Source organism: Protopterus annectens, chromosome 16.part0 (assembly GCF_019279795.1).
Source record: "Protopterus annectens isolate FY-2018-M chromosome 16.part0, PAN1.0, whole genome shotgun sequence".
Lineage (NCBI taxonomy): Eukaryota > Metazoa > Chordata > Ceratodontiformes > Protopteridae > Protopterus > Protopterus annectens.
In genome coordinates this window covers 112,920,954-112,935,772 of record NC_056750.1, presented here as the reverse complement: position 1 = coordinate 112,935,772, position 14,819 = coordinate 112,920,954, and the positions used below count along the sequence as shown (strand labels likewise).

At 45.5% G+C, this 14,819-nt stretch overlaps 1 protein-coding gene across 1 annotated transcript in view; it reads right to left on the bottom strand.

Moving 5' to 3' along the window:
* TTC5 (tetratricopeptide repeat domain 5) overlaps positions 1-14,819 on the bottom strand; it is an 852,502-nt gene that overhangs the window by 195,220 nt on the left and 642,463 nt on the right. Inside the window, exon 9 of the mRNA XM_044058462.1 lies at positions 328-472. Coding sequence (XP_043914397.1) covers positions 328-472 — 145 coding nt within the window. The remainder of the gene's footprint in view (positions 1-327; positions 473-14,819) is intronic.

Here is a 14,819-nt window from a genome sequence, read left to right as displayed (position 1 = left end):
AATCAAATGCAAAACAAATATATAAATAATTGCCTCTCTCATTCTATGAATTGTAATATCTACGTATTACTGCAAATTATGCTGTATAATGAGTTCACATGGGGTAACTTATTGTACATGCGCACGCAATGACTGACTCACTGACCAACGCACTCACACATGCACTGACTGATGACTTACGCACTCACTCCACCACCTGAATCATTACTGGCAGAAAATCCTTTCACACCCTTATTAAAATTATAAAAATAGGCAATAGTTTCTGCCCCCCCCATTACATCTGATTTCACAACAACACATAACTGGTTTACACACCAAAGGACTCACCTTTCCTTTATGCTGGATATGGTGCTGCTTCATGTTTGGTTCTGGGATCGCTACAGAGTCACCTATTAGTACACCCCAGCTCTCTGCCATATTGTAAACCATGACTGCATAGCAGGATCCTTCTGAATCCAGTAAACCAAAGGTACTATAAGAAAAGAAAAACTGGGTCAAAAGTGTTATGATGCTGTCTCAAACAAATTTTCAAGAAATCAGAAAAAATATTTTCATTGGGCAAATACTGCAGTTTGTTGTTTGGTGCAATAAATAAATCCAAGAGGTTTATTTAAAAAGTTGCAAATGACTGTTGGAAGGTCTTGCCTGAATGATGCACAAAGTCTACACTCTCAACACACATAAAACAGTCCATTTCACAGGCATGGTGCACACATATGTAAGGCCATTCAGGCTGCTAGGTCTGAAAATGAAAAGGCAAATGAAGGGGATGGAGTGCACTGGCAGCACCACTGGAAACCCCAACAAAAGACAGGAGAGTGATTGCAGAGCACAAAGGTATGTGTAGCCCCTATTAACAGAGATATAGTAAGAAGTTGGAAGTTATAGAACAGCACCCCATACAAGTAAGTGGGAAATTATCAGGACTGTAGAAGATAAAACCCTGGATCAAAGGTGAACACAAGATCAAACACTAAACTGAATCACAGCAAGAAAGTCAGTTCAGATAGAAACAAATCAACAGATCCGTTTAGACTTGTTGCCCTAACCCAGTATTTTACGGAAAATAAAGAGGAGAACCATAACAGAACTTTGATGGTTACATATTTGCATGGTGGCAGAATGCAACAAAAATCCTACCTATATAGTCTGTCATTTAACTGCATTCAGCACTCTACTTCCCCTCACCATCTTAAACATGTTCAAAATTACACTAAACTTACTTTTGTTAGGTATGGAACAGCACAGATTTGCTAAAGGGAGAACTTGTCTTATGTATCTCGCAGCTTTACTTGAAGTAACAGCAGCACTTGAAGAAATTATGATCAGCAAAAGACCTTCACCAATGCTGCTTATCCGAATTGTGCAAAGATATTAACCACCATTTCATGCAAGGGAAAACTGATAGACACCTTAAATGTCAATACATAACATGGTTGTAGGGGGAACTCTGGTTAAACAACTGGAAACAAAGTCAGGATGTGTGTGTGGGGGTTACCTGTCCATCCTGACAGCAGTCATCAATGGCATCCCCCAGGGCTCTATATGGGACAGAACACTGTCTGAAAATGGATTTTAAGAAGTATATGAATGGATACAGCTTGCATTCCTTGCAGGAAAAGCAAAGTACAGTTTTGTACCTACCATAAATGTAGATGTCCGATAGGTATGCATCTGCAGTCATAACATATGGGTTGTCCTGCCTCAGGCAGCCCTTCGGTCGGCCGGATTCCAAAGTCTGGGTCTGGCCTCGGCTGATGTCGCACTTTCCCCAACGTCAGAGCGTCTGGGGTATAAAAGCATCAGCCGACGCCATTTTCCTCAGTTTTTCTTGCCCCAGATGTCAGGTGCCCTCTAGGAAGGCTAAATTTGGAAAAAAAAATCCAAAAAAGTTCCAAACATTTGCAAAAATATATAAATATATGCATGTATATACAAATACACCATAATAGATTCCCCCAGCTAGCTAAAAGAGGGGTAAGTACCCTAGGAATACCACAGAGGGGTAGGAGGGAGGGTAAACCTGACTGCAGATGCATACCTATTGGACATGTAGGTACAAAACTGTACTATGTCCTTCAAGGATGCATCTGCAGTCATAACATATGGGTAGAATACCATAGCCAATCTGGGGGAGGAGGTACTAAGAGAAGGATGGTGTAGTTAAGATCCCCTGCAGGACTGCAGTAGCAAAACCTGCTCTGGATCTGGAGTATAAAGGTAGATTGTAATGTTTGGCAAATGTATGCACGGAGCTCCAAGTAGCAGCTTCTAAAATGTCCTTGGTAGCCACCCCTCGTAGGAAGGCTGTAGTGGTGGCCGTGGCCCTTGTGGAATGAGGCCTGATGTTTTCAGGAACTGTCTTTCCATGAAAGGAGTAACAAAATCGAATGCAATTTCCTATCCATTTTGAAATTGTCTGTTTGGAAATTGCTTTTCCTTGCACCCCAGTAGCATATGCTACAAATAGTTGGTCAGTTTTTCTGTTAGTTTTTAGTTAGTAGCGTAGTTGTCTGTGTATATCCAGGGTGTGCAGCAGTTTTTCCCCTCTATTCTGTGGATTAGGGAAGAAAGTAGGCAGGTGAATAGCTTGGTTCAAGGATACCCTGGATACCACCTTTGGCATAAAAGTAGGATTGGTTCTTAGTGAAACTCTATCCTGATGGAAAATAAGAAATGGCTGTACTGCCATTAATGCTTGTAACTCAGATACTCTTCTTGCTGAAGTTATTGCCAGAAGGAATGCAGTTTTCCAAGACAGAAACTGTAGATCCGCTGATGCTGCTGGTTCAAAAGGAGGAAGTGTCAGTTTCTCCAGCACAAAATTGAGATCCCAAGCAGGTAGAGGGGGTCTTCTTGGAGGTTTAATATTTTTGATCCCTCGCAGAAATTGTCTGAGGAGAGGGTGTGAGAAGATAGGTGGATCCACATTGTATTCTGCTGAAATTGCTGAGGCATGAATCTTAATGGAAGAATAGGACAGGCCATTGTGGAACAATTCTGCTAAGTATTCCAGAATATGTGTCATGCTGGCCACTGTCACATCTGAGCCTCTTGATGTGTTCCAAATGAGAAATCTTTTCCATTTAGCTGAGTATGTCTTCCTTGTGGAAGGCCGGCGAGCTTCCAAGATAATGTCCTTCACTCTCTGTGATAAAACAGTTTGATTGGGATTCAAGGAATTTTCCAGGCAGTTAGCTGCAATGTTTTCAAGTTGGGATGCATGATCTTGAAATTGTTCTGCGTCAGAAGAGGAGGCCATAGGGGGAGAGGCCATGGTTTTGTCTGAGACATGCTTCTCAATAATGGATACCAGTGTTGCCTTGGCCATTCTGGAGCTATCAGTATCACTCTTGGCTGTTCCTCCCTGATCTTCAGTAGAACCTTGTACATTAATGGGAGAGGTGGGAAAGCATATACTTTTAGAGCTTTCCAGCTGAAAGAGAGAGAGTCCACCCTCCAAGCTTGTGGGTGGTATGCCCTTGAGCAAAATGTCTTCAGTTGATTGTTGAGGGGAGAGGCAAACAGATCTATCTCCGGCATTCCCCATGCCTTTGCTAAGAGTTGGAAGAGGTCTGGGTGCAGCATCCATTCGTGTGCATCCATGGTAGTTCTGCTTAAGCTGTCTGCCAGTGTATTCTCTTTTCCTGGTATGAACCGGGATTGTAGTTGGATATTGAGTTTCAGACATAGTTCCCATAGATTCATAGCCAGCCGGCATAGAGGGTAAGAGTGAGTGCCTCCCTGCTTGTTTATGTACCACATGACCGTGGTGTTGTCTGTCCTTATTAACAGGTGGCCTTGTTGGAGGAAGGGTTTGAAAGCCTCGATTGCATGCATCACTGCCAGCATTTCCTTTTGGTTTATGTGCATGCTTAGCTGCCCTTGAGACCATAGGCCTTGGATACATTTGCCCTCCATATGTGCTCCCCATCCTCGGTCTGAAGCGTCCGTGGTGATGGTTTGTCTTGTTTTTGGTTTGTTGAAAGGCAACCCTCTGTTGGACTGGCAGGCCTGAGCCCACCACAGAAATTCCTTTTGAAGGCAAGGAATGATTGGTATCAGGGTTTCTAAACTGTGACTGTGCTGAGACCATACACTCCTTAGGTACCATTGTAATTTTCTCATATGCAGCCTGGCCTGTGGTATCAGAATTATGCAGGATGCCATGTAACCCAGGGCCTGCAGGATTTTCCTTGCAGTAAGCTGAGTTTGACTTGTCAGAATCATGAAGTAATCTGGAAGTTGTTTTTGTTTTTCTTCTGTGAGGAAGGCCATTTGGGTGGTTGTGTCCAGATCTGCACCCAAAAAGGTTATCCTTTGGCACAAGTCTTGACTTTTGGATGTTGACTGTGTATCCCAAGGCCTGTAGCAGTTGGATGGCGTAGGCCAAGTCCTTTATCAAATTTCCCTTGTTGTCCACTTGTATTAGGCAGTCATCCAGATATGGGTAGATTTGAATCCCCTGAAGTCTGCAGTGTGCAATTACTGATGCCAGGCATTTCGTGAATACTCTGGGCGCAGTAGATAAGCCAAAGGGCAATGCTGAGAATTGATAATGCTCTGATCCTGCAAGAAATCTGAGGTGTCTTCTGCAACTTGGTCGAATAGGGACGTGCAGGTATGCCTCCTTGAGATCTAGAGTCACCAGCCAAGACTCCTTGCCCAACATGGGAAGAAGCTGCTGTAGGGTCAGCATCTTGAATTTTGGCACAATGAGGTAAGTATTCAGTGCGGACAGGTCAAGAATAGGCCTCCATTGATTTTCTTTTCTTGGTACAAGGAATAGTCTGGAGTAAAATCCTTGGCCTTGTTCTGAAAGTGGTACCTTTTCTATAGCTTTCATCTGAAGCAAATTGTTGATCTGACTTAAAGCCTCTACCCTCTGATTTGGTGGTAGGTTTGGCATTCCGTTTCTTTTTGGCAAAGTGTGGAAGTGGAACCTGTATCCCTTGTCTATTATTTGCAGTGTCTATGTGTCCCTTGTAATATAATGCCAGTTTTTGGAGAATAAAGCCAGCTTTCCGCCCAGAGGTGCTTCCAGTTGATCCCTGGTAGGCGGAGTCAAAGTGAAGTCATTGAGCCTGTCCTGGTGTAGTAGTTGTTGTTGCTGCTGATGTAGTACTCCTCTGGTTGGCAGGCTGCTGCCACTGACGGCCTCTGTAGGAGCCCTTCGATTGGCCTCTGCCTCTAGGGCGTCTGTTCCTGCCTCTCTGGGCTCTGCCCAAGTCTGGAAAGGACCAATTCTTAGTAGGCCAGTTTCTGCTAAATCTCGGTGGTTGTACTTGCAGGAAATCCTTAACAGTCTGCACAGATTTTGCCTTTTCTTCAACCTTTTTTAAGATCTCCTGAGCAGAGGAGCCAAATAAATTTTGTTTCTCCATTGGAGCATCCAGGAGTTTAGCTTTGACATGGTCTGGCAAAGATTGTTCCTTCAGCCAGGCATGCCTACGAATTACTGCCCCAGTCATAGCTGACCTAAATGAAGCCTCCAATGCATCATAGCCACATTTTAAGAAATGATTACTAACCTGTTGTGAGTTGTGTACCAAATCCTGAAGGGATTTACGGTCAAGGGGCTCAGGAGAAGAAAGTTTCTTATTCAGTTCATCTAACAAATACTCTTGGTACTGTATCATATGAAACTGACAATTTAATGCCCTGACAGAAAGAGTTGCAGAAGTATATACCTTCTTTCCCCATCTCTCTAAAGCTCTAGACTCTCTTTCAGAGGGTAGAGGATTTTTGGCAGTGGAGGCCGCAACCCCTTTAGGGCCCTGAGAAATAGTTTCTGGGTCTGCAGAATGGGCTTTATACAGATGAAAAAGAGAATCCGGGACCCTGTAGTATCTATCAGGTTTGGCAGGGGCCGGAGGAAGAGTATCAGGGGCTGTACTGACATCAGTGTACACATCATCAATTACATTCAAAACAGGAGGTATAGCTAAGGGCCTATGTTGAGGCAAATGCAAAAAGGTCCTTAATCTTTTTCTAGAATCAGAGAATTCCTGACCTTGCCATTGAAAATGCTCTCTCATAGAGTGCAGAGTCTCACCAAAGGAAAACTCTTCAGGAGGGGAGGCCGAAGGGATAGATTCCTCAGCATCGGAATCCTCATAAGGCGAATAAGCCTCCTCCTGGTGGTCTGACAACTCAGATCCATCCGTGGACTCATCAGAAGAGTGTGGGTCAGAGGGGTCAGTCCTGGGCCTTTTGTCAGGTGGAGGGTGAGAGGCCCTGTCTGGGTGAGGTTGTGAACCTCTAATTAAAGAAATAAGGTCCTCTGCAAGGCTGAGGATCTGAGAACTAGAGGAGGGCCTCTGGGAGGTAGTTTTGGGAGGCAAAGCTTTTGAAAGTTTAGCAGCTTTAGCCCTAGAAAAGGCCTTAATGGACATGGAAGCAGGGGGCCTAGCTGCCCCACGTGCAGGAGTAGAAATGTCCAAAGGTATGGTGTCGGACATTTCCTGGACACTGGTTTTGGTAGGTAGCTCGGTAGCCGACTCAGCCGGGGCCTCCCGGGCCATTGTGGTCAGTTGAATGGATTCAGAAGTAGGAATCTCCGAGGACTCGGTTTTGGCCGAAACAGAGACACTCGCGGTAGGCCTTACCGTGGTTTCAGCCGAAACTGCGGGCCGCGAGTGTCGGTCCTCATCCTTCCGTTTTTTCACCAAATGCAAAGTCGGAGTCTCCGACGGCATTTTATATGCAAAGCTGGCCCCAAAAAATTCCTCTGCAAACTCCGACCGACGTCTAAGAGTTCGTCGGTTGAAGGAAGCACAGGCTGAACAGGTCGATACGTCGTGGTCTGGGCCTAAGCAAGGAAGGCAGTAGGAATGGAAATCCTTATGAGGTATTTGTTTTCCACAAGTTAAAGAATTATTTACTTTGTCTGACATCGGCTGAGGCAAGAAAGAGTCCCCAACGGGGTACTTAGCTTTTTTCGAAGTCTTCGGTAGCTGAATTCACTGGATCTGACCAACCGGCACTTGCGAACAGCTTCTGCTTCGGGCACCGCGCGGCAAGAAAGACTGAGGAAAATGGCGTCGGCTGATGCTTTTATACCCCAGACGCTCTGACGTCGGGGAAAGTGCGACATCAGCCGAGGCCAGACCCAGACTTTGGAATCCGGCCGACCGAAGGGCTGCCTGAGGCAGGACAACCCATATGTTATGACTGCAGATGCATCCTTGAAGGACATCATCTTCATGAAAACTATGGAGGCAAAACAGGAATGAATTGCAAGTCCCTTCCAATTTACTGTCTATACAGTAGCATGAAGGTCATCTTGAAGGAGTTTACAGACTTCCTTGCTGAGTTAGTGCTGTCTCATCTAAGCAGATTAGTACAAGATACGTAACTGCTTACTCTCTCCTTCTTTCAGCTTTTCCTGGTTAGGGGTTGCCACAGCGGATCACCTGTCCGCTCATGATTGGCAGTGGAGTTTTATGGTGTTGAGTTGCCAGCCCGGTGCCCAATCTTCCACAGAAGACACACACGCACACACTCACTCATGCCTAGGGCCAATATGGAGTGTCCAATCCACCTACAGCATCTCACTCATGTTAAGAAATCTCTCTATACATCCTAACAAATTTCTGTAATTTTTACTCTTCTCCTGCATCTTCTGGCACCTTTCCACTGCTCCATCTATTCCCCCTTCATATCTATAAGTCCTCACTTGCTCTCCTCTCTCTAGCTATTGGCACTGCTTCTTTACTTTCCTCCTATACCTCCCTCTCTTACTTTTATCCTACCTCATCCCCTGCCTCTTGCACTCATAAAAGTTTCATTACCATCCCTTTCTCAATATGTTATTCTCATACACTATATTCAGCTGTTCTATTCTAAAGTCTGTGCCATTTGCTTTTGGCCTCTACCTCTCACTTATTCTGTAATAGTTGTATTGTTGCAGAGCTCTATCATACCAAGTATTAGTGTCTCTCGACTCTACGACTGTTTCTTTGTTTTACAAAATTTTTATGAAAATTTTGTATAATTTTCTGGTTTTGAAATTTTGATGAAACTTTAAACACTGTATAACATTGTATAACATTGTATGATTTTTCTTATTCTGTAACCTTATGTTTTCTTATGTAATTATCTTATTACAATGGAATGCTTCTCCCTAGGCCTCCACTGAAAATGGGCTTTCCTGGCCCAGTGGACTTTCCTGGTAAACAAATGCCAATAAATAAATAAAAAAGATAGATAGATAAAGTACAGTTTTGTACCTACCATAAATGTAGATGTCCGATAGGTATGCGTCTACAGTCCTTACATATGGGTTGTCCTGCCTCAGGCAGCCCTTCGGTCGGCCGGATTCCAAAGTCTGGGTCCGGCGTCGGCTGATGTCGCCCCTTCCCCGACGTCAGAGCGCCTGGGGTATAAAAGTGTCAGCCAACGCCATCTCCCTCAGTTTTTCTTGCCCCAGATGCCCTCTAAGGAAGGCTAAATTTGGTAGAAATACAAAATATTGCAAACATGCACAGTAATATAAAACAAATACACCATAATAGATAACCCCAGCTAGCTATAAGAGGGGTAAGTACCCAAGAAGTACCACAGAGGGGAAGGAGGGAGGGTAAACCTGACTGCAGATGCATACCTATCAGACATCTACATTTATGGTAGGTACAAAACTGTACGATGTCCTTCAAGGATGCATCTGCAGTCCTTACATATGGGTAGAATACCATAGCCAAGCTGGGGGTGGTAGGCTCTAAGAAAATGATGGTGTAGCTAAAATGCCCTGCAGGACTGCCGTAGCAAAGCCTGCTCTGGATCTGGAATATAAGGGTAAATTGTAATGCTTGGAAAATGTATGCATGGAGCTCCATGTAGCAGCTTCTAAAATGTCCTTGGTAGCCATCCCTCTTAAGAAGGCTGTGGAGGTGGCTGTACCTCTGGTGGAATGAGGTCTGATGTTAGCTGGCACAGCTTTTCCGTGATAAGAATAGCAGAATCAAATGCAATTTCCTATCCATTTTGAAATTGTCTGTTTGGAAATTGCTTTTCCTTGAATGCCTGCAGCATATGCTACCAACAGCTGGTCAGTTTTTCTGAAAGTCTTAGTTCTGTCCAAGTAGTAGCGTAACTGTCTGTGAATGTCCAGGGTATGCAGAAGTTTCTCTCCCTTGTTTTGTGGGTTTGGAAAGAAGGTAGGCAGGTGAATAGCTTAGTTCAATGAGACCCTGGATACCACCTTTGGCATGAATGAAGGATTGGTTCTCAAGGAGACTCTGTCCTGATGAAAAATAAGAAATGGTTGTACTGCCATGAGTGCCTGCAATTCAGATACTCTTCTTGCTGAGGTTATGGCCAGAAGGAAGGCAGTCTTCCAAGACAGGAACTGTAACTCTGAAGATGCTGCTGGTTCAAAGGGAGGTAAAGTCAACTTTTCCAACATGAAGTTAAGGTCCCATGTAGGTACTGGTGGTTTTCTTGGAGGATTGATGTTTTTAATTCCTCTTAGAAACTGCCTTAGGAGAGGATGAGAGAAGACAGGTGGATCAGTATTGTATTCTGCTGAAATTGCTGAAGCATGAATTTTTATGGAAGAGTAATAAAGGCCATTATGGAGCATGTCTGCCAAGTATTCCAGGATATGTGCCATGCTCATCACTGTGGCATCTAGGCCCTTTGCGGTGCTCCAAGTGTGGAATCTTTTCCATTTTGCTGAATATGTCTTTCTCGTGGAAGGTCTGTGAGCTTCCATGATGATATCCTTCACTCTCTTGGATAGCTTTTCCCGGTGAGGAGTCGAGGTATTCGCCAGGCTGTCAGCTGCAGGGTTTTCAGGCTGGAGTGCAGAGTTTTATAATTGTGCTGTGTCAGAAGGAGTGTCCATAGTGGTAGAGGCCACGGTTTTGTGTGTGACAGGCTCCGTAACAGTGGGTACCAGTGCTGCCTTGGCCAGTCCGGGGCTATTAGAATCACTTTTGGCTGCTCAGTCTTGATTTTCAGTAAGACCTTGGTCATTAGTGGGAGTGGTGGAAATGCATACACTGTTAGAGTATTCCAACTGAAAGAGAGGGCGTCCACTTTCCATGCTTGTGGGTGGTATGTCCTTGTGCAGAATTTCTTCAGCTGATGATTATGGTGGGAGGCAAAAAGATCTATGTCCGGCCTCCCCCATGATTGTGTTATCTGAAGGAAGATGTCTGGGTGCAGCATCCATTCGTGTGGGTCCATAGTATTTCTGCTTAGGCTGTCCGCCAGTATATTGTCTTTTCCTGGCACAAACTGGGATTGCAGCTCTATATTGAGTTTTAGGGAAAGTTCCCAAAGATTCATTGCTAGTCTGCAAAGAGGGTAGGAATGGGTACCTCCTTGCTTGTTTATGTACCACATAACTGTGGTATTGTCTGTCCTTATTAGCAGGTGGCCTTGATGTAGAAAGAGCTTGAAGGCCTCGATTGCATGAATCACTGCCAGCATTTCCTTTTGGTTTATGTGCATGCGCAATTCTTTCTGAGACCATAGACCTTAGATGCATCTGTCCTCCATATGTGCTCCCCATCCATGGTCTGAAGCATCCGAGGTAATGGTTTGGCTGGTTACTGGTTTGCTGAAAGGCAGGCCCCTGTTTGACTGGCTTGCTTGGGCCCACCACAGGAATTCCTTTTGAAGGCATGGAATGAGTGGTATCAAAGCTTCTAGGCTGTGATTGTGCTGAGACCATAAACTCCTTAGGTACCATTGTAGTTTTCTCATATGCAGTCTTGCTTGTGGAATCAGAAGAATGCACGATGCCATGTAACCCAGGGCCTGCAGGATTTTCCTTGCAGTCATCTGAGTTTGTTTTGTTAGATTTTGAAGTAATCCGGTAGTTGTCTTTGTTTTTCTTCTGTGAGAAAAGCCATTTGGGTGGTTGTATCTAGTTCCGCACCCAGAAAAGTTATTCTTTGGGATGGCACAAGTCTTGACTTGTGAATGTTGACTGCGTATCCCAAGGCCTGTAGTAGGCGGATGGCATAATTCAAATGTTTTTCCAAAGTTTGTTGGCTGTCCGCTTGTATAAGGCAGTCGTCCAGATACGGGTATATTTGAATCCCTGAAGTCTGCAGTGTGCAATTACTGATGCCAGGCATTTCGTGAATACTCTGGGCGCAGTAGATAAGCCAAAGGGCAATGCTGAGAATTGATAATGCTCTGAACCTGCAAGAAATCTGAGGTGTCTTCTGCAACTTTGTCTGATAGGGACATGCAGGTATGCCTCCTTGAGGTCTAGAGTTACCAGCCAAGACCCCTTGCCCAGCATGGGAAGGAGTTGCTGTAGGGTCAGCATTTTGAATTTTGGCACAATGAGATAAGTATTCAGTGCGGACAAATCGAGAATAGGCCTCCATTGTTTTTTTTTCTTGGGACAAGGAAGAGTCTGGAATAAAATCCTTGGCCTTGTTCTACGAGAGGAACCTTTTCTATAGCTTTCATTTGCAATAGGTTGGCAATTTGTTTTAATGCCTCTGCCCTCTGATTTGGTGGCAGGTTTGGCATTCCCTTTCTTTCTGGTAATGTATGGAAATGGAACCTGTATCCTTTGTCTATTATTTGCAGTGTCCATTTGTCCCTTGTAATACTGTGCCAATTTTTTGAGAATAAAGACAACTTTCCGCCAAAGGTGCTTCTAATTGAGCCCTGGTCTGCGGGGTCAAGGTGAAGTAATTGAGTCTGTCCTTGTGCAGCAGTTGTTGGACCTGCACTACCTCTCTGGTTAGGAGGCTGCCATTGACGTCCTCTGTAGGAGCCTCTAGCTTGCCCTCTACCTCTGGCACGCCTGTTCTTGCCTCTTTGAAATCTCTCTTCAGGAAAGGACCAATTCTTAGAAGGCCAATTTCTGCTGAATCTTGGTGGTTGTACCTGGAGGAAATCTTTGACTGTTTGTACAGATTTTGCCTTTTCCTCAAATTTCTTTAAGACCTCTTGAGCAGTGGAGCCAAATAACTTTTGCTTTTCCAGTGGAGCATCCAGAAGCTTAGCCTTAACATGATCTGGCAGAGATTGTTCCTTCAGCCAGGCATGTCTACGTATGACTGCACCTGTCATTGCTGACCTACATGAAGCTTCCAATGCATCATAACCACACTGCAAGAAATGGTTGCTAACCTGTTGTGAATTATGTACCAGCTCCTGAAGTGACTTACGATCTAGGGGTTCAGGCGAAGACAGTTTTTTCTGCAATTCATCTAACAAATACTCTTGGTATTGTATCATATGAAATTGACAATTTAAAGCCCTCATAGACAGAGTGGAAGAAGTGTACACTTTTTTTACCCCATCTCTCTAAAGCCCTGGACTCCCTTTCAGAGGGGAGTGGATTTTTAGTAGTGGCAGCTGCAACCCCTTTAGGACCCTGGGAAATAGTTTCTGGGTCAGCAGAGTGGGCCTTGTAAAGGAAATGATGAGAGTCCGGGACCCTGCAGTACCTATCGGGTTTAACAGGAGCCGGAGGAAGGGTGTCAGGGGTAGTGCTAGACTCAGAATACACATCATCAATGACACTTAAAACAAGAGGAATAGCCAAAGGTCTATGCTGAGGTAAATGAAGAAAAGTCCTTAATCTCTTCCTGGAATCGGAGAATTCCTGGCCCTGCCATTGGAAATGCTCTCTCATGGAGTGAAGGGTCTCCCCAAAGGACAGCTCTTCAGGAGGGGAGGCAGAGGGAATAGATTCCTCTGCATCAGAATCCTCGTAGGCTGTGAAGGCCTCCTCCTGGTAGTCTGATAGAGCAGAGCCATCAGAGGCCTCATCAGAGGACTGAGGTTCAGCAGACTCAACCCTGGGCCTTTTGTCTGGCGGGGGTTGAGAGCCCCTGTCCGGATGAGGCTGAGAGCCCCTAATTAAGGAAATAAGGTCCTCAGCCAAACTTAGTATCTGAGAACCTGTAGTGGATCCCTGAGAAATAGACTTGGGAGGCAGAGTTTTTTGTTGCTTAGCAGCTTTAGCTCTAGTGAAAGCTTTTATGGACATGGATGCAGGGGGCCTGGCTGCCCCACGTGCTGGAGTAGTTTTGTCTAGGGGAATGGTGTCGGTAGGTTCCTGAACACCGGTTTCCGAGGGTAATTCTATAACCGACTCAGAAAAGGCCTCCAGGACCGAGGCTGTCGGTTGAGCGGTATCTACGGACGGAAGTACCAAGGACTCGGTTTCAGCCGAGACAGAGACACTCGCGGCAGGCCTAGGAGCGGTTTCAGCCGAAACCACGGTCTGTGTGTGTCGGTCCTTGTCCTTCCGTTTCTTGGTTAAATGAGAAGTCGGAGTCTCCGACGGCATTTTATAAGAGAAACTAGCCCCAAAAAATTCCTCTGCAAACTCCGACCGACGCCTAAGAGTGCGTCGATTAAAGGAGGCACAGGCAGTACAGGCCGAGAAGTCGTGGTCCGGGCCTAGGCAGGGGAGCCAGTAGGAATGGAAATCCTTATGAGGTATTTGTTTCCCACAAGTCAAGCAATTATTAACTTTAAGCGTTTGATCTGACATCGGCTGAGGCAAGAAAGAGTCCCCAACGGGGTACTTAGCTTTTTGAAGTCTTCGGTAGCTGAAGTTACAGGAGCTGGCTGGCCGACCGGCACTTGTGAACTGCTTCTGCTTCGGGCACCACGCGGCAAGAAAGACTGGGGAAGATGGCGTCGGCTGACACTTTTATATGCCAGGCGCTCTGACGTCGGGGAAGGGGCGACATCAGCCGACGCCGGACCCAGACTTTGGAATCCGGCCGACCGAAGGGCTACCTGAGGCAGGACAACCCATATGTAAGGACTGCAGATGCATCCTTGAAGGACATCATCAAGTACACTCTTTGGAAACTAAAGGTGGCTGTCCGGGCGAGCCTGGTTCCCCCCAACATCGGCAGAGGCCGATGTCACAGAAACCTCTGCGGACGTGCAGACCGGAGAAACAAGGGTAGCTTCCGATATGGTACCCACCAAAGTCGCCAGTTCTTTCGGACATTCCTCAGCCCCTAGACTGATAGGTGGCAGGACATCTGAAGTCAGAGGTGCAATATCAGGCCTAGAGGCCTTGGCCTTCTTTTTTAGGCAGCTCCCCCTCAGGGTCTATACTGATGGCCAGGCGTTTAAGTCATTGATTCTGTACAAACAATTTAAAGGCTGCCAGACAGCTGTGCAAGGTCTTAAGGACAAACAACCGACAGATTTTACAGGTTGCATGGTCGTGGGACAGCCCTAAGCAGAACAAGCAGAGGTCATGTGTATCTTTGTGCGGAATTTGCCGACCGCACTTACATTTTCCCTTCCCAGATTACATCAGCTAACAACAGATGAACAGCAACCTAAGCTCAGTCAAAAAGAAGGTTCCCCAACAGGGTACTTATCTTTATAATGTCTTCCAAAATGCAGAGCAGAATGAGCAAGCTGATGTTCGATTGAGGCAGAGAAGTTCAGAGGTCTGTGCATGTGGACATCAAATTTATGGCCCCTGCGTGTGACGTCCCACACACCCTACAGCACCCAGGCTTAAGCTTTGGTATATGAGCCGGAAGTTCAGGTCGCCCGAGGTTGAGGATCCCACATGTGAGAATACTGCAACATGCAAATAGAAGGACATCATCAATTATCTAAGTTGGAGGATGACAATTCTGTGCTTCATGTGAAATATTTTACAGGCAGTATGAAAAACTTTGGATTCATTCACGTTACTATTCCTTTCACCCACAAGGATGACCACACACAGAACCTGGCTGTTCAGCCTGAGGTGAAATCAGTCAAACTAACCACCACCACTTGATCCGGTTCAGGGTTGAACTACTGTCTTATCTCTACTGATGTTGAGCAGGTAAAGTACACAAATTTATCTAGTG